Here is a 19,036-nt window from a genome sequence, read left to right as displayed (position 1 = left end):
CACACCATAGGAGAGTCGATGAGTTCAGCGCTGTCTGTGGCGGGACGCGGAACCATTGGTGCGCCGTTTCTTCGCTGGGTCCTTTCTCGGGCTGCGTTGTTCTCTCGCCCCCTGCGGGCGTTGGGGAGAAGGGGTAGCAGGCATGTCCACCTGAATATTAAAATGGCGTTCGAGAAAGTGCATGGCTTCCTCAGGATGTGAGAACGATTTTTGTTCCCCCGATAAGTCCGACAAACGTAAAGTAGCAGGGTATGCCAGGGTGAATTTGATAGATTTTCGGTACAGTGCTTGGCAAAGCGGCTGAAAGGCTTTTCTACGCCGTGTGACCTCTTGCGAGTAGTCTGCAAAGACCAACAGCTTGTGGCCATCAACTTGGAACGTTTTGGCATTTCGGAATGACTTGAGGATGTTTTGCCGGTCCATATAATTCAAATATCTCACTATAACCGGTCGAGGTGTCTTCCTGTCATTAGAAGGGGCCCCTAGACGGTGGGCCCTCTCGGCCGTGCACGTGCTGTGGATCCCCAAGGCCATAGGGAGGCGTGTAGTGACTATGTCCATAAGTGTGTCAGCTCCATAGGTTTCAGGGAGGCCTATAACCCGGAGGTTGTTCCTCCTAGAACGATTCTCCAAATCGTCTAATTTGTCCAGCAGGTATCTCTGGGTCTGTCTGGCTTGCTGGTCCATGGAGAATGAGCCCTGCAGCTCATCCTCAACGTCGGACAGCCTGTGCTCCAGTTCCTGCAGCCTGTGTGAGTGATCCCCCAGTTCCTTGCGGAGCTGTGCCATCCCTGAGGCTATAGCTTTGTCTATTGCCTCGGTGATTGTTGGTGATAGCAGCGTTGATACTGCTTGGGCCAGGGATGCGATCTGAGTGTCAGGAAAGGGCGATGGAGGCTGACCTTGCCGGACCGCGGGAGATGAAGGCGCGGCGTCCGCCATTATGGCCTCGGAGTAGGCCGGAGATGGAGCCGCGGGCTCAATTTGTGGCGGTGCGGCGGAGCCGTTCGGGCGGAAGAAGCGATCCATCCCACAGTGTCCCCAGAGGGTGGGGAGCGGGTTGTGCGGTCGGACGAGTCACCCAGACCGGGTAGAAAGGCTAATGTAGCGGGTAGTTGCCGGAGCTGATGTCCCTCACAGCCTCTTACATGGGCGCCGGAACCGGAAGTCCCCATGGAGGGGTTTTAACTGGCACAGGATTTCTTGCACTTTAGGATGAGGGCAAGGAGAGATTGCCATCATTGGAGCCAGGGAAGAATTAGGAACCTTTGCCCTGTTATTTCATGGTAGCACTTCCAGTTCCAGCATAGCTAAGAGCCCATGGAGGGGTAGGAACTGGCACAGGATTTCTTGCACTTTAGGGTGAGGGCAAGGAGAGATTGCCATCATTGGAGCCAGGGAAGAATTAGGAACCTTTGCCCTGCTATTTCATGGTAGCACTTCCAGTTCCAGCATAGCTAAGAGCCCATGGAGGGATAGGAACTGGCACAGGATTTCTTGCACTTTAGGGTGAGGGCAAGGAGAGATTGCTATCATTGGAGCCAGGGAAGAATTAGGAACCTTTGCCCTGTTATTTCATGGTAGCACTTCCAGTTCCAGCATAGCTAAGAGCTCCCATGGAGGGGTAGGAACTGGCACAGGATTTCTTGCACTTTAGGGTGAGGGCAGGGAGAGATTGCCATCATTGGAGCCAGGGAAGAATTAGGAACCTTTGCTCTGCCAAGTCATGTTAGGATGTTTTAACATAGCTGAAGGACCCCATGGAAGGATTAGATTTGTTGTAGAATTTTGGCATGTTAAAATGAGGGAAGGGTCAAATTGCCATCATCTGAGCCCATGGAGGAATGAGGAACCTCAGCTTGGGGGAGGGGGCACACAACTAACTGGCCCTTTTAATGGGACAGATTTATGTGGGCCAAAGAAAATCTAGCATGCAAAGTGTGCCATGGTGTCATGGTGATTGGTGGGCATGGTGAATGGTGGCTTGGTAGGTTTTCCTAAAGGACATGGTTTATTTTGAGCTATTATTATACAGCTTTTTTACATCTTCCATCAACATCTTTTTCTGCAGCTCGCAGGACTCCACCATATGATATTATTAGAGTCACAAAAGATGATAGTGCTGGAGGAATTCTCTCTGCCAGAGGCTATCATCACAGGTCTGAACAGGAAGCAGGGAGCTAAATAATGCTCGGCATGTTCTCACTGCGGCTCTCGCTCTGATCGATGGCTGAATGGTGAAGGATCTTCACTCAGAGCCTATCACATACCTGGTTGGTAGTCGAGATGACGAGATGGCTTCCCTTACACCTCTGGTCCAGGCACCCATGGAGTGGAGCACAAGGAGTCCAGCCCACGAACGTTCCCTTCTGGAGGTAGGCTTGGCTGTGAGGTGCTTGTGCAGGCCAACAGGAAGGTCCCTGGAAAGAAACAGATGGAAAGACAGCTTGTCAAGACAATGGAACACAACAAGGTGGAAGCAAGGTCTAGACAGGTGGTGACTGGTGGCCATACAGCACACAGCAGGCAAGGTAGCAGGCAGAGTCATGGTTAAGAGGCAAGCCAGGGTCACACCAGAAGTTCAGTCAAGTTAGGTCAAAATCAGGAGGTCAAACGGGGAATCAACAGAGACAAGCCATGGTCAGAAACAAGCTGAGATCAAAAGCAGGAAGACAGAGAGATACAAGTCCAAGAGTAGTTTGGGTCAGGAAAGGGAAAGCAGATCTCAGGAACAGGTTCAGGGTTCAAGTAACAGGGTAAAGAGCATCCAGAAAATTTCTTGCTCAGCTCTGTTCCTTGAATAGGCCATTTGGCGCCAAGACTATGCGTGCTTGCCTATGCACCTGTATGCACATTCATCCTTGCAACATGCCCAAGCGATTTAGCATTTTCACGCAAATGTGCTTGCACACACAACCGGAGGACCCACAGTATGTTCTGTGTACTCGCACATCATCTTCTGATCCCATCCTGACAGGGCTACCAACCCAACATATCTTACCAGTACTAGCCTAGGAGGGGCAAATGTCTCCCAATCGGAAGCACCCTGCCTCAGTACTCCTCTTAGGAGACCTCAGCCCTGATGAATGCAGTGGGTGGGTTCTTGGGAGGAGTTATGCAAATATCAAAATGCCTTGATGAGTGGATTTCAGTCTAGAGAAGTGGGCGTTCCTAGCAGGGTGCATTTGCATTTCGTGCTGGAAAGTTTCAGTCTTTCTATTTGCCCTCTTGAGCATTGTGACCAAACAGAAGATGATGTGAAATCCAAACTATTACAACTGTCACCAGAACAGGAGGTGAGGGTAAATTTACCAATAGGGAAACTAATTCTGGGGACATCTGTTCTGGTGGTGATAACTGTGATTCCTTTACTTTGTAGAGATGTGCTCTAACCCGGAGCGCCCGGAGGTACCAGGGTATGGGGAGTAGGTCATCCAGGAAAGCATGTGGGGACCGCCGCCTTCTGATTTGAATGGGTTGAACTGTTCTAACCAGTTTGAAGGGAGCAAGAAAGCCGGTCTGATTGGGTGGCCGGTGGAATTGCTCCTGGATGTAATGGGTTGAGGAACAGGATGGCGATGGGAGGGCTTTCTCTCCTGGGTTTTAATTCTGGCCTTGCAGGTAGGCTCTCCATAAGCTGTCCAGGTTCCGATGTCTGCTGGTGGGGATAGGCTACACTTGGTCTGGCTGGGGGGCTGAGACCGAAAAAGCCAGTGGTGTAGGTGCCTTAATTCTCACTGGTGTGGGTTTCTTCAAAGGGACTCACCAACAGGCATAAAGATCTGGCGTGGATGGCTGTCCAGGGGGGTTTGCCACTCAGGACATTTATGCATGCCAGAAACTTGTGCAGATACAGGCACTGCCCCTTTTGTATCATCCATGAGGAAACGTCTTTTCACGTTTTCTGGGAGTGCTCATTTGCACAGAGCCTGTTGAGGGCCTTGGAACCTGAAGAGACCTGAGAGACTTTGTCCCACAGACTGCCATCACACATTTTGCTGTGCTGAATGGACTTTTTCATGGGACTTTTTCCCAAGAGGACATTGACAACGCCTGGCGGGTGTTGTGCTGCTTTAAGGACGCTTTATGGTGCGCCAGAAAGCGCCTTATCCACCAGAGGGAGAGGATGTCCATTGAGGACTGTCGCAGACTGATCCACAGTCTGCTCAGAGACTATAACCTGATGGATCTCATGGAGGAAGAGGAGGTCTGAAGATTTCCCCTTCCCCCACTCTCCCTTGTGTGTCTTTGTCCATTCAATAAAGCTTCGGGCCTGTGATTTCATTCCCCCTACCCCCACTCTCCCAACCCCCATCACACCTGTTGCTTTTTTGAAATGTTTTAGTATTGATACAGTTTGAGTAACGTAACGTATAGACACTGTTATTTAGTTTCATGCTTCAGGGGTATTGCGGCGTCATGCATGATGTGATGGCACGGGGTATCCTTACTCCGCACACCACATCAGGCATCATACCGCAGAATGAATGTATGTGATTGAATGTATTTATTAGTATGACCGGAAATGTATTGTAATGTAGTGTATTTATGCGCTGCGTCGCAGTACAGGGGAGAATGTACCCCGACAAAAGTATTGTTTTTTGTATATCTTTTATGCAAATAAAGATTACATTTTCAACCAAAAAAATTCTCACTGGTGTGGGTCCTCAGGCCCTACCTTGAGTCTTGGGAGGGGGTGGATATGGCCTTTTGGCTTGGTCTGCCCTCTCTCATGGGGTCTCCCTTCGGGGGAGCCCCACTTAGTACTCGGTGGGGGCTGTTTCGGCAGTCCCCCTGAAGAACGGGGTCAGTCTGGTTTTGGCCAGACAGACCATGAGTACCTTAAATCCCTGTCAGGAGTCTTGCGCCCCGGGGGATCGAGGTTCGGGTCCTACCTCTTCGGAGGGAAGACCATTTGTTTGCACACCCTGTGCACTTTTTGTGTTCCTCACGTTTGTGTGTGTGCACTTTTTTATGCACCGGGTGAAGTCTTTTGAGTGTTTCACACGCTACGGAAAAAAAAAAAAAAATTTTTCTCACTGGTGAGGGGCAGCTCGCCTTGAGTTTTTCGGCACCTTGGTCACTGCACCATACACACCTTTTTTGCACCTGCCTCTTGGGACAGGCCTTTTGGTTCGGACCAGAGGAATTCTTTATTCCGGCCGGAAGGCCTGCATTGGTACCTCACATGGCACCATAGCACTTATCCCACTTCCCCTTCCCCTTCCCCCACCTTTTTGTTTGTGTGTTTTTATTTCTTTGTTGTTGTGTCACTACACTATCACTCTTTTTCCTGCACGGCTTGGAGGGTGTGGGTCCTCGGGCCCAGCCTTGAGTCTTGGGAAGGGGGTGAATATGGCCTTCTGGCTTAGTTCACCCTCTCTCATGGGGTCTCCCTTCGGGGGAGCCCCACCTAGTACTTGGGGTGGGCTGTTCCAGCAGTCCCCCTGAAGAACGGGGTTTGTCTGGTTTCGGCCAGGCAGACCATAGGAAGTACCTTAGTCCCTGTCAGTAGTCTTGCGCCCCGGGGATCGAGGTTAGGGTCCTACCTCTTCGGAGGGAAGACTATTTTCGCACACCCTGAGCACTTTTTGTGTTTGTCACGTTTTGCGTGTGTGCACTTTTTTATGCACCGGGTGTAAGTCTTTTGAGTGTGTTTCACACGCCACGGGTTTAAAAAAAAAAAAAAAAGATGTGCTCTAACTTGCTTTTATATTTTCAGGACAGTAAGTGAAGGAACGTCTCCTAAATTGTACACAGATAGCTAAAAAAAATCAACTTTTTTGTAACATCTAAAACAACAAAAAAAGTTCATTAAGTCTTTTAAATAACCTGCCCACCCCCAGAACCCCCTACAAAGTCTTATACCACATTGTCAATACTGGTCCTAGATCTTCTCCAGGGACTGCACAGTCCCCGCTTTATAATAATTTAAAGAATATTATTTTTTAGCACTGATGAAGAGAGGTGCAGCCTTTGAAATGTGTTGGCTTTGGAAACATTTGATCATTTGAATAAACTTGTATGTGGACTTGAACATTGCAGTGCAGCACTTCAATTCCTAATTCACTCATCCCTACCACAACCCAGCCCAATATTCAGATTCTCTACATTTATTTTATCATCATAACATTGGATGATTACATCATTAAAAAGTAAACCTATTAGGAATCATCAGGGCTCAAGATCCTCTTATCCACTTCCAAGTTATGCACTATTGGTCTTTTGGCTAAGATCAAGTGTAGTATCTGTTCTTATTGGCATCCAGTAGGGGCGCTCCACCATCACTCTGGGATGGCTGGCTGTATGGTATCCCTGCTGGTATGATGAAGGTCCTGAGGGATCATCCCTGTGGGAAGGAATCTGAATTGAGTGTCAACCATGTAAGGTGGAGGTTGGTAGCACTTCCCTACTGTGGAGGATTCCGGGGGGCTCATTGCCTCCTGATTCGAGTGGTACTACTTTGTCTAGGCCGGAGGTTGGGGAGGCAGAGAGACTGCTGGGAGTGGCATCCTGGGGGTGCTCCTAGAATCACTATGGTTTTGGGACCCCACTGTAAGAAAGGGCACTAGGCCACAACACTTGCTTTTTCTGCATGTCACTTCGTGGGCTTGGCCTTTTGGCCGAAACTGGGGCAATTTTTGTTAGCAGACCACTGCACCTTTTTTATTTTCTTTAATTTTTTTCTCTCTACATACCTGTCACCTGCACTTATTGAAAATTTGCACTGTGAAAGTGGATTTACATTTGTTCTGTGGAAATGGGGCAAACAAAAAATAAAACAAATGTTATCAGCATATTTCTTCTTGTGCTGGTTAAATGTAAATCATTGATTTAAAAATGAAAATACCAGATTTGGCCACTAGATGGGGCTAAGTATCATAAGACTGATACTTAGCTCCATCTAGTGGCCAAGTTTGTTATTTTCTTTTATTAATCAATGAGAAAACTTAAACTCAACCAGGAAAAAGCCTGATAATTGTGTTTGTTTTGCTCCATTCACACATGCATACTCTACACATGAACCATCTGTTATAATATGGTTGCTTTGTGTCGTTTCAGCTCACTGTATATCTGGGGAAGAGGGACTTTGTGGATCACATTGACGTTGTGGATCCCGTTGGTGAGTATTTCATTGACCATTGATGGTTAATCGTGGTAACATACCCACGCTATGGTCTGTGCTAAATTCTAACTGTGCTAACCAAATGATAAAATGAGTTATTGTGAACTTTGGAGCTGCTACTGTAGTATTGGGTTCATATAACCCTATTGGATCAATATAAAAAAAAAACACAGTGCTGCTCCTATACCAACCATGTACATTTCTAAGTTCTCTCCCCTATACCAAAAAATTAATCAATCCAAACATGTAAAATTCAATAATGGGTTTCCAATCATATAAAGTGTGAGTGTGTATATATTTGTACTGGATTACCATTAACAACTCCGACATTTACAGTCTATCAATTTACTTCTTGGCTCAGTCAATAATTAGTCCAGGGCTATGTAGTTGTTTTGTGTTTTATTTTATAAATTAAGGATGGGAGAAGGGATTAGTGGGATACTCCAGATTAACTATGCACAAAATTTGAAAGACATCTCTCTGTTGATACAGCCAGGCTTGCCACAGGTGGATTTAGGGTTAAGTCTCTTTCCAGATGACTTGATGAACTCAAATTATCTTCAGGACACTCTCCTTAGTATCCTCTTTCTTGACCCCTGAAACCTGTCCACTGACTATCCTACACCAGGGTGGCCCCCCTCAGGTCAGGCCCCTTGACACGATTTCCCTGTACTCACGATACTGTTTTTCTAGGGTCTTCGGTGTCTCCCCCCTCAGTCAGCTTTCCTGGACCTCTGGGTTTAGCCCCGTTCCTCGGGCCCTCAGAATGACCTTCTGATGTCATGTGCCACTGCTACAGAGGAGGAGGCAGCCACCACCCCCTCCCTCCAGGACTCTGTTCACCAGCCAAAGACCCTGCAGCACATGTGCTCCTGGCTTTTATACAGTATCCCAGAATGCACCGAGACAGCCTGTCTCTACCAACCACCAGGACTGTATCAAAGCCTATGTATCCATTGGTCAGGTTTCCTCCCACTGTCCAACATGTCTCCCTATTGGACCAGTGTGAAACACTCTCTAGACTCAATGAATCACATACTGAGCACAATGAGCAGACCTCACTAACCGATCCTGCTCTCTGGTAGGCAGAAAGCAATACAGATTTCCCTGCTGCTCCTCTGATAGGCAGACAGAGCCAAAAACTATACTCTCTCACTAACACCTACCTAGGAGGGTGCTACATATATATATATATATATATATATATATATATAGTGATCAGAGAAACTCAAAGTGCCAGTGTAACAGTCTTAATTTATAAAGTCCATATACAGTATATAATAAGTGTAAATCAAAGTGCTGGTGCAGATGTGTCTCTCATAGTGCCAGATCCGCAGTGCCGTGCTCCCCACCTCTACTCCCCGCTTATACTCCCCGCCTATACTCCCTGCCTATACACCCCGCCTATACTCCCCACCTCGAATCCCCGCTTATACTCCCCACCTATACTCCCGGCCTATACTCCCTGCCTCTACTCCCCACCTATACTCCCCACCTATACTCCCCGCCCCTACTCCCCACCTATACTCGCCGCCTATACTCCCCACCTATACTCCCCGCCTCGAATCCCCGCTTATACTCCCCACCTATACTCCCGGCCTATACTTCCTGCCTCTACTCCCCACCTATACTCTCCGCCTATACTCCCCACCTATACTCCCCGCCTCTACTCCCTGCTTATACTCCCCGCCTATACTCCCTGCCTATACACCCCGCCTATACTCCCCACCTATACTCCCCGCCTCGAATCCCCGCTTATACTCCCCACCTATACTCCCGGCCTATACTCCCTGCCTCTACTCCCCACCTATACTCCCCACCTATACTCCCCGCCCCTACTCCCCACCTATACTCTCCGCCTATACTCCCCACCTATACTCCCCGCCTCTACTCCCCACCTATACTCCCCGCCTCGAATCCCCACTTATACTCCTCACCTATACTCCCGGCCTATACTTCCTGCCTCTACTCCCCACCTATACTCTCCGCCTATACTCCCCACCTATACTCCCCGCCTCTACTCCCTGCTTATATTCCCCGCCTCTACTCCCCACCTATACTCTCCGCCTATACTCCCCACCTATACTCCCCGCCTCTACTCCCCACCTATACTCCCCGCCTATACTCCCCACCTATACTCCCCGCCTATACTCCCCCCTCTACTCCCCACCTATACTCCCGCCTCTACTCCCCGCCTATACTCCCCGCCTATACTTCCCGGCTATACTCCCCGCCTATACTTCCGGCCTATACTCCCCGCCTATACTCCCGGCCTATACTCCCGGCCTATACTCCCGGCCTATACTCCCTGCCTCTACTCCCTGCCTCTACTCCCCGCCTATACTCCCCACCTATACTCCCCGCCTATACTTTCCGCCTCTACTCCCCACCTATACTCCCTGCCTCTACTCCCCACCTATACTCCCCGCCTCTACTCCCCGCCTATACTCCCCGCCTATACTCCCTGCTTCTACTTCCCACCTATACTCCCCACCTATACTTCCCACCTCTACTCCCCACCTATACTCCCCGCCTATACTCCCCGCCTATACTTACGGCCTATACTCCACACCTATACTCCCTGCCTCTACTTCCCACCTCTACTCCCCAGCTCTACTCCCCACCTATACTCCCCGCCTATACTCCCCACCTATAATCCCTGCCTCTACTTCCCACCTCTACTCCCCAGCTCTACTCCCCACCTATACTCCCCGCCTATACTCCCCACCTATACTCCCGGCCTATACTCCCCGCCTATACTCCCCACCTATACTCCCGGCCTATACTCCCCACCTCTACTCCCCACCTATACTCCCCACCTATACTCCCTGCCTCTACTCCCCGCCTATACTCTCCGCCTCTACTCCCCACCTATACTCCCGGCCTCTACTCCCCACCTATACTCCCCACCTATACTCCCTGCCTCTACTCCCCGCCTATACTCCCCGCCTCTACTCCCCGCCTATACTCCCCGCCTCTACTCCCCGCCTATACTCCCAGCCTATACTCCCCACCTATACTCCCCACCTATACTCCCCGCCTCTACTCCCCGCCTATACTCCCCATCTATACTCAAGGCCTATACTCCCCACCTATACTCCCCACCTATTCTCCCTGCCTCTACTCCCCGCCTCTACTCCCCGCCTCTACTCCCCGCCTCTACTCCCCGCCTCTACTCCCCCACCTATACTCCCTGCCTATACTCCCCACCTATTCTCCCTGCCTCTACTCCCCGCCTCTACTCCCCGCCTCTACTCCCCGCCTATACTCCCCGCCTCTACTCCCTGCCTCTACTCCCCGCCTCTGCTCCCCGCCTCTACTCCCCGCCTATACTCTCCGCCTATACTCCCCGCCTATACTCTCCGCCTCTACTCTCCACCTATATACTCCCCACCTATACTCCCCGCCTATACTCCCACTCACCGACTTCTGACTCTTAGAGTCAGAACGGCATGCTAATATGATATCCTATTATGGTTTGGATGGTCTCTCGCTTTAAATCTTCCTCCACTCCTCCAATGTTATGGTCGTTGCAATGTGTTCATGTCATAAAGATTTAGAAGAAAGATCTCCATAGCTTAATACCGTTTGACTTTATTTTAAATAATTAAAAGCAAGCGGGGGACGCAATGTGACGTGATTTCCAGCAGTGTGAACGCATGCCGTGGTGGTGATCCGACCGAATACCACACGCTTGTTTTATAGCTACAATTGTAAGTGTAATTGCTTTTAATATTTAAAATAAAGTCAAACGGTATTAAGCTATGGAGATCTCTCTTCTGCTTCTTTATGACATGAACACATTGCAATGGCCATAACATTGGAGGAATGGAGGAAGATTTAAAGCGAGAGACCCTCCAAATCATATCAGGATATTAGCATGCCGTTCTAACTCTAAGAGTCAACTACTGGTGAGTGGACTTAATAAATAAGACCGTTGCACTGATCACATTATAGATATATATACATATATACAGTATACACTTGAGATAGGAAACACATTGTTGAATTTTATATGTTTGGATTTATGAATGTTTTGGTATACTGGAGAGAGCACAGAAATGTATACGGCTAGTATAGGAGCAGGGCTGTGTCATTTTTATACTGATATCCTTGTCTATGTCTTCAATTGAAGACAATAACTTGAGTATGATATCCAATGTATGTGACCATTGACATCCCCTCTTTACAAAAAAACGTATTTTAAAATGTAATACTTCAAATTTATAAAGCTCTCTCTCCCTCTCGTGTTTCTCTCTTGTTCCTGTCTCTTTCTCTTTTACTCTCCTTTCTTTTTGGGTCTCTCTCTTTCACTCCTCCATCTCTCTTTTTCTTTCCAGTTTTCCTTTCCCTCTCTCCTGCTCCCATCTTCTCTCTCCCATCTCTCTCACTCTCTTTCTCTCTCTTCCTCTCCCGTTTCTCTCCTCTCATTTCTCTCTCTCTCTCCTTCTCCCTCTCCCATATCTCACTCTCTTTCTCTCTCCCTCTCCTATTTATCTTTTTCTCTCCCCCGCTCCAATCTCTCACTCTTTCTCTCTCCCATCTCCCATTCCCCTTCTATCTCCCTCTCCCATCTCTCATCTCTCTTTTACTCTCCTTTCTTTTTGGGTCTCTCTCTTTCACTCCTCCATCTCTCTTTTTCTCTCCAGTTTTCATTTCCCTCTCTCCTGCTCCCATCTTCTCTCTCCCATCTCTCTCTCTCTCTCCCTCTCCAATTTCTTTCTGCTCCCGTCTCTTTCTCTCTCCTTCTCCCTCTCCCATATCTCACTTTCTTTCTCTCTCCCTCTCCTATTTATCTTTTTCTCTCCCCCGCTCCAATTTCTCACTCTTTCTCTCTCCCTCTCTCATTCTCTCATTTCCCTTCTATCTCCCTCTCCCACCCTCTCACTCCCTTTGTCTCTTCCCTCTCATATTTCTCTCTTTATCTCCCATCTCTCACTCTCTTTCTATCTCCCTCTCATGTCTCTCACTCTCTGTCTCTCCCTCTCTTACTTCTCTTTCTCTCCCTCTCTTTCTATCTCCCGCTCCCATCTCTCACTCTCTTTCTCTCTCCCTCTCCTATTTATCTTTCTCTCTCCTGTTCCATTCTCTCACTCTTTCTCTCTCCCATCTCTCACTCTCTTTCTATCTCCCTCTCCCATCTCTTTCTCTCTCCCTCTCTCAACTCCCACTCTCTTTCTATCTCCCTCTCCCATCTCTCACTCTCTTTCTGTCTCCCTCTCCCATCTCTCAGTCGCTTTCCATCTCCCTCCCCCATCTCTCACTTTATTTCTTGCTCCCTCTCTTTCTCTTTCTATCTCCCTCTCCCATCTCTCACTCTCTTTATATTTCCCTCTCCCATCTCTCAATCTCTCTCTTTCTCCTTCATCTCTCCCTCTCTTTCTATCTCCCTCTCTGATCTCCCACTCTCTCTTTCTCTCTCCCTCTCCCATCTCTCCCTCTCTCTCCCTCGCCTGTTTCTCTCTTTGTAACTCCTCTCCAATCGCTCTTGCCTCCAATCTCTCTTTCTCTCATTCTCTTTTTCTCTCCCCCTTTCCCGTTTCTCTTGTTTTGTCTCTTCTCCCATCTCTCTCGTCTTCTCCCATCTCTTTCTCTCTCTCCCTTTCATGTCTTTCTCTCTTCCTCTCCCATCTCTCACTCCCTTTTTCTCTCTCCCTCTCCATTTTCCCTCTTTATAACTCCCATCTCTCTCTTCTCCAATCTATTTCTCTCTCCCCCCTCTCATTCCTGCTTCTTCCCCCTCTCCCGTTTCTCTCTTCTCCCATCTCTCTAGTCCTCTCCCATCTCTCCTCCTATCTCTCTTTCTTTCTCCCTCTCTTTTTCTCTCCCCCGCTCACTCTCTTTCTCTCTTTCTCTCTCTCTCTCTCCCTCTTCCATTTCTATCTTCTCCTCCAATCTAATTTCTTCTCTCTCTCTCTCTTTTCAATCTCTCTCTATCTCCCCCCCCCCCCAATCCTCAGCCTCTTTCTTTCCTTTTTCTCTCTCCCCTCTCTCTTACTCTCTCTCTTATTCCTAAACTCATTTTGCTCTCTATCCTCTCTCTCCTTCTCTTTGGAGCTCACAAGAATTATTTTTTTTCCTTCCTTTAGATGGTGTTGTTTTGGTTGATCCCGAATATCTGAAGGAGCGGAAAGGTAATCTATGTTCTCTATTAATCCTCTTCTAGGGTCACCATTATAATAATACGCTTTCTATGGGTTTCTCCTAAGCCCAGGACATTGATTGCGTCTGCCTGTTGAGTGTTCTCCAGTATGTAGAATAATTTATGGGATTATGAACATTTATTCTGTGTCAGCCAAACATTGAGGGGTTAATGCCAGTGATTTGGGATGGGAAAGATAATAAATATTTGGAGTGACCTCATAGAAAGATCCTTGTCTCCGAGGTTTCTGTAGAAGGCTCCTTCATGCCTTCCAGGCCTTTGCCTGGTTGGGGAAGCCAGAAAGAAGAAGAGGTTTGTTCTATTGGCTGCCCATCTAGACCCAAGAAAGCAATCTGGCCTATGGTAGAGAGAGACCAACAAATTCTAAGTTGGCCGGTGGCAGAGGACCAAGCATCAGCAAGGTAGCCACCTGTCTCAGTCTACAGAATCTACACTGGCCCTGTGACAAAGGCCTAAATAGTTCAAAGCTGAACTGCACCAGAGGTGAAAAGAAAACAAAGAGTCTAAGGTGGTCTATGGCAAAGGCCCAAAAAAACCTTAAGATTCTATGCTGGATTATGGCAGATGCCCAAAGAACCTAAAAGTCTAAGATGATCTATGGCAGGGGCCCAAAGAACCTGAAGAATCTAAGCTGGTCTATGGCAGTGGCCCAAATGTAGCAAGATTTCCAGGACCTTGGCCTCATGTGGGTCTGCCATTAGTACTGGTACTTTCCCCAGCCCATAACCCTGGGTGTGACAGCTGAAGCAGCGACAACTCCGGCATCTTTGTTTGTGGTCTTTATTGTATTTAGGGGATGGAAGAAGGGAATGAGTGGGATACTCCTTGAGGCTTAACTATACACAATTGGGACTTAATCTTTGAAAAATGCCCGTTGGCGCTTCTTGGACGCCAGCCGGCGCCAGCCAACGCTCACTAACACCGAGAATAACTTGTTGAACACAGAAGTGCTGGATCCTCGATCTTTAGTCCAGAAGATCCAGGACTGAATACTTTTAGAACTCCTGACACTGTTTAGCTGTGTAAGTCACTGAATACTGTCCTCTGCTTTTGGAGGTAGTATGAAGTAGAACTCTGTACAATTGTGCTGGCAACTAACACACACTCTGTACAATTAAGGGCCAAACTACAGGTACCCCCTTGAGCTTGAACTCTCCAGGGTCCACTGACTATGTACCCCCTCTGTAACTTCAGGGTCCTCAACCTAGGTACCCCCTTTACAGCTAGCTGATGACTGGATCGCAGAATCTCTTCCGGAGTGGTCCCCTCTGACACTAGGCACACCACCAGGGGCAATCCTCAGTATTCACGACCTGTGTAGGCTTTTCTGGGATTGGACCCCTCTCGTTCTCCGCAGATTCTCGGCACACCGGATCCCCTCAGCTCACTCAGCACCCTCTGGATATGCAGGCGACACCCCGAACTATCCGCTTCCTCAGACAGGAGGAGAGAGACAGCCGTACTCTCCCTCCTGGGACTCTGCTCCCGCCAAAGACACCGTGCCATGCACTTCCCCCAAACTTATACCCACTCCCAGAATCCTTTGCAGTCAATCCTGCTTTCTGGGGTAGATACAGCCTGGATGTGCCCCCTGATTTGGCTTCCTCCACTGTCCTATGAGAAGCCTCTCACAGGAGCCAGTGGGGAGACTTCCCTCTCAGTGGGCACGTTTGGAAACCATGACACCCTGCCAAAATAAATCACAGCCCTGCTGTTAGGCAGACAAGGCCAATATGCATTTACCTAGCACCTACCTGTAGGGTGCTACACAAAGAATCTAAACTGGTCTATGGTAGGGGTCAAAACAACCTAAAGAGCCTAAGCTGGTCTATGGAAGGGGCCCAAGGAACCTAAATAGCCTAGGCTTGTATATGGCAGAGGTCCAAAGAACCTAAATAGCCTAGGCTGGTATATGGCAGAGGCCCAAAGAACCTAAATAGCCTAGGCTGGTATATGGCAGAGGCCCAAAGAACCTAAATAGCCTAGGCTGCTATATGGCAGAGGCCCAAATAACCTAAATAGCCTAGGCTGGTATATGGCAGAGGCCCAAAGAACCTAAATAGCCTAGGCTGGTATATGGCAGAGGCCCAAAGAACCTAAATAGCCTAGGCTGGTATATGGCAGAGGCCCAAAGAACCTAAATAGCCTAGGCTGCTATATGGCAGAGGCCCAAAGAACCTAAATAGCCTAGGTTGGTATATGGCAGAGGCCCAAAGAACCCGAAGAATCTAAACCGGTCTATAGCAGGGGTCAAAAGAACCTAAATAGCCTAAGCTGGTCTACGGCAGAGGTAAAAAGAACCGAAAACGTCTAAGCTACAATGGCAAAATAGAGAGGCCAAAATAACCTTAAGAGTCAAAAGCAGGTCTATGAAAAAGGCCAGAAGAACCTGAAGAATCTAAGTTAGTCTTGTCTATGGCAGAGGTCAAAAGAACCTCAACAGTCTATGCTGGTCTATGGCAGAGACCCATAGAACCTGAAGAAGCTAAACTGGTCTATGGCACAGGTCTAAAAAAACTGGAAGATATTTGACAACCTGGACTTAGACAATTCTTGAAGAAGTTTGCCGCGCAGAGGAATTTTTTTGCTCTTTTGGGGTATTCTGTACCCCTAACCCCTTCTCTCCAAGATAATCAATGGAGGTACTAAAGCAACCATTTGCATGGAAGCCTACCAAACCATAGTCCACTAAAAAATGTACATGTACTATTTCTTTGTAACACGGCGCACCATATCGCACCGTAGTGAGTTACTTTGCGTTGTGGTGTATTTGGATGATGCCTGAACAACGATAGCAGTGGCCTTCTAGAGAGGAAAGTAAATGGAGGCATTGTCAGGGGGGAGTGTTGTGATCTCTATGAGGGGTAATAAATACCTGGCACATTACTGTGCACGCTGCTTAATACATCTGATGACAGGTCCACTTTAAACATATAAAGGGGGCCAGCCTAAATTTTGCAGCAGAAATTGGTGAGTTCCACTCATACCCCTGAGTATACTATACTATACTATAAATATGACCTGATTGTTTGCTTACTAGACATGGAAGTTCCCATGAATTCCATGTGATGAATCTAAAATTAAATTACACACCAGAAAGTCTCCTAATTAGAACGTACCCCAAATGTCCCGATCACAAGATCTCCTCCAACACAACCTCCTAAACTTCAGAGGGGAAAATTAACATTTTTGTGTCTTTAGAAAACCAAAGACGAGTCAGAGGTTTATAATTAAAGCTTGGTGTGTCCTCAGTTCTGAAGATAATTTGTTTTTTATGTATTTGTTTCCTCCAGTATTTGTGACTCTGACCTGCGCATTCCGTTATGGCCGGGAGGATCTCGATGTTTTGGGCTTGACGTTCCGCAAAGACCTTTTTGTTGCCAACATCCAGGCCTTCCCACCGGTCCCGGAGGAGAAGAAGCCGCTGACTCGACTGCAGGAACGTTTGATCAAGAAGTTGGGCGAGCATGCATACCCGTTCACCTTTGAGGTAGGGAGGAGGATCATTGTGACCTCTGAGTCTTTAGCAGTGGCGTAGCAATAGCCATAGCTGTACACATGGCTGCTACGGGGCCTGGGAGTGGAAGGGGGCCCCGCTTGTTGAGGCAAATTCAAAATAAAAAAATTGTGTGCCTGTGAAGATATATCACTGTATCATTAAGGATTGCAGAGTTTGTTGACACTGACTCTGTAACCCCTGTGACCCCGACCTTGTACCCCCTGTGACACTGAACCCATACCGCTTGAAACCCTGACACTGTTCCGTCTGTGACCCTGTTCACCCTGTGAACCTGACCCTGTACTCCTTGTGACCCTGTATTCCCTATGACAGTGACCCTATACCCCTTGTGACCCTGACCCCTGTACTCCTGTGATATTGATCCTGTACCCCTGTGACAATGACCCTGTACTTCTTGTGACCCTGTTCCCTCTGTCACCCTGTACCCCCTGTGACCATGTACAGCCTATGAACCTGACCCTGTACTCCTTGTGACCCTGTATCCCCTGTGACCATGACCCTGTACTCTTGAGACACTGACCCTGTATGCCCTGTAACCCTGTACCCCCCAAGACACTGGTCCTGTATGCCCTGTAACCCTGTAACCCTGTGACACTGGTCCTGTACCCCTGTGACAGTGACCCTGTACCCCTGTGAAACTGACCCTGTACCCCTGTGACACTGGCCCTGTACCCTCTGTGACCCTGACCCTGGCCCTCCTGTGACCTTAACCCTGTACCCCTTGTGACCCTGACCCTGTATGCCTTGTGACTCTGACCCTGTATGCCTGAGACACTAACCCTGTACCACCTGTAACCCTGTACCCCCTGGGACCCTGACCCTGTACCCCTTGTGACCATGACCCTGCATGCTCTTTGACCCTGACCCTGTACCCCTGTGATCCCAACCCAGTACCCCCTGTGATCCCGACCCTATACACCCTGTGATCCCGACCCTGTACCCCCTGTGATCCTGACCCTGTACACCCCGTGACCTTGAACCTGTACCCCTTGTGACACTGACCCTGTACCCCTTGTGATATTGTCCCTATACCCCCTGTGACCCTGGCCCTGTACTCCCGTGACATTACCCTGCACCCCCTGTGATACATTATGGCACACAGCAACCCCTCTCTCTGGACCCACTGTGAACTGTGAGTTGTTGACATAGCCTTATCGCCATGTCCCTAAGGTGAATGGGGACAGGGAAAACTGGAAATAAAGTAGAGCTTATATACAAAACGAGGGTAGTATTAAAATAACCTCAATAAACTATGATGGCTCAGAAACAGACAAAATAAAGGTGCAGAAAGCACCTGAACCAAGTGCCTTGCATCCACGTCTTTAAGTTTGGGACATTATTAGGACCCCTTTTAGCAGTACCTTTGGACGTGACATGATATAATATATAACAAAAACTATCAGCGCAAAAAAAATATCAATAGTGAATGGTGCAATAAACAAATGATATAAAGACCGGCTGCACACACTAAAAGTGTCTAAACCACACAATGTAAACTAAATAAACCAAAAAGTAGTGTTGCCAGTCATGTGCACACATAGTGTAAAAAAATTCAAAATCAGTGTCCATACATGTTCCAATGTCCATACAATCAATCAAATAAACGGTGAATCCACGTGTCCAAAAGAATCTTGTGCAAAACTTAATTAGTGCTTTTGTGATTAGTGCAATCCCACCACCAGGTGAATTGGTCTCTCACCTCCACTATAGACCCACTGCTGGGTCAATCACAGCGTTGTATATACACAGGGACCTTCAGATAGTAAAGGCTATGGATAGCCTATCACCTCCAGAGGGATTCTCACCGATAGACATAAAGGGGGAACAAAGGAAGAGATCTAATGCTCTCTGTATGGCTGCAGTAAACCGCTTAATTGAGTAAAAGGAATGGTACTCACAAAGGTGGCGCTTCCAAAGCGCATAGCAATCAGCATAAACGGTATCTAGGAAGAGACAGCTTCCAGCACGCAGGCTCTGTCCCCTATACGCGTGACGTCGAAGCCCAACCACAGGCGTTGACTTCCTCAGTAGGGGTCTTACTGAGTTAGTCAACGCCTGTGGTTGGGCTTCGACGTCACGCGTATAGGGGACAGAGCCTGCGTGCTGGAAGCTGTTTCTTCCTAGATACCGTTTATGCTGATTGCTATGCGCTTTGGAAGCGCCACCTTTGTGAGTACCATTCCTTTTATTCAATAAAGCGGTTTACTGCAGCCATACAGAGAGCACT

General features: G+C 48.2%; 1 protein-coding gene across 3 annotated transcripts in view; it reads left to right on the top strand.

Annotated features, from left to right (window-relative positions):
* LOC309546344 (beta-arrestin-1) overlaps window positions 1-19,036 on the top strand; it is a 302,331-nt gene that overhangs the window by 188,726 nt on the left and 94,569 nt on the right. For all 3 annotated transcript variants that reach the window (XM_082245973.1, XM_082245971.1, XM_082245972.1), the window contains exons 3-5: window positions 7,063-7,123; window positions 13,216-13,260; window positions 16,583-16,779. In XM_082245973.1, coding sequence (XP_082102099.1) covers window positions 7,063-7,123; window positions 13,216-13,260; window positions 16,583-16,779 — 303 coding nt within the window. The remainder of the gene's footprint in view (window positions 1-7,062; window positions 7,124-13,215; window positions 13,261-16,582; window positions 16,780-19,036) is intronic.

The sequence above is a fragment of the Pelophylax lessonae genome (genome assembly GCF_965119305.1).
Source record: "Pelophylax lessonae genome assembly, chromosome: 2".
Lineage (NCBI taxonomy): Eukaryota > Metazoa > Chordata > Amphibia > Anura > Ranidae > Pelophylax > Pelophylax lessonae.
The sequence above is the reverse complement of the archived record's forward strand: the minus strand, read 5'-3'. Positions and strand labels throughout refer to the sequence as shown.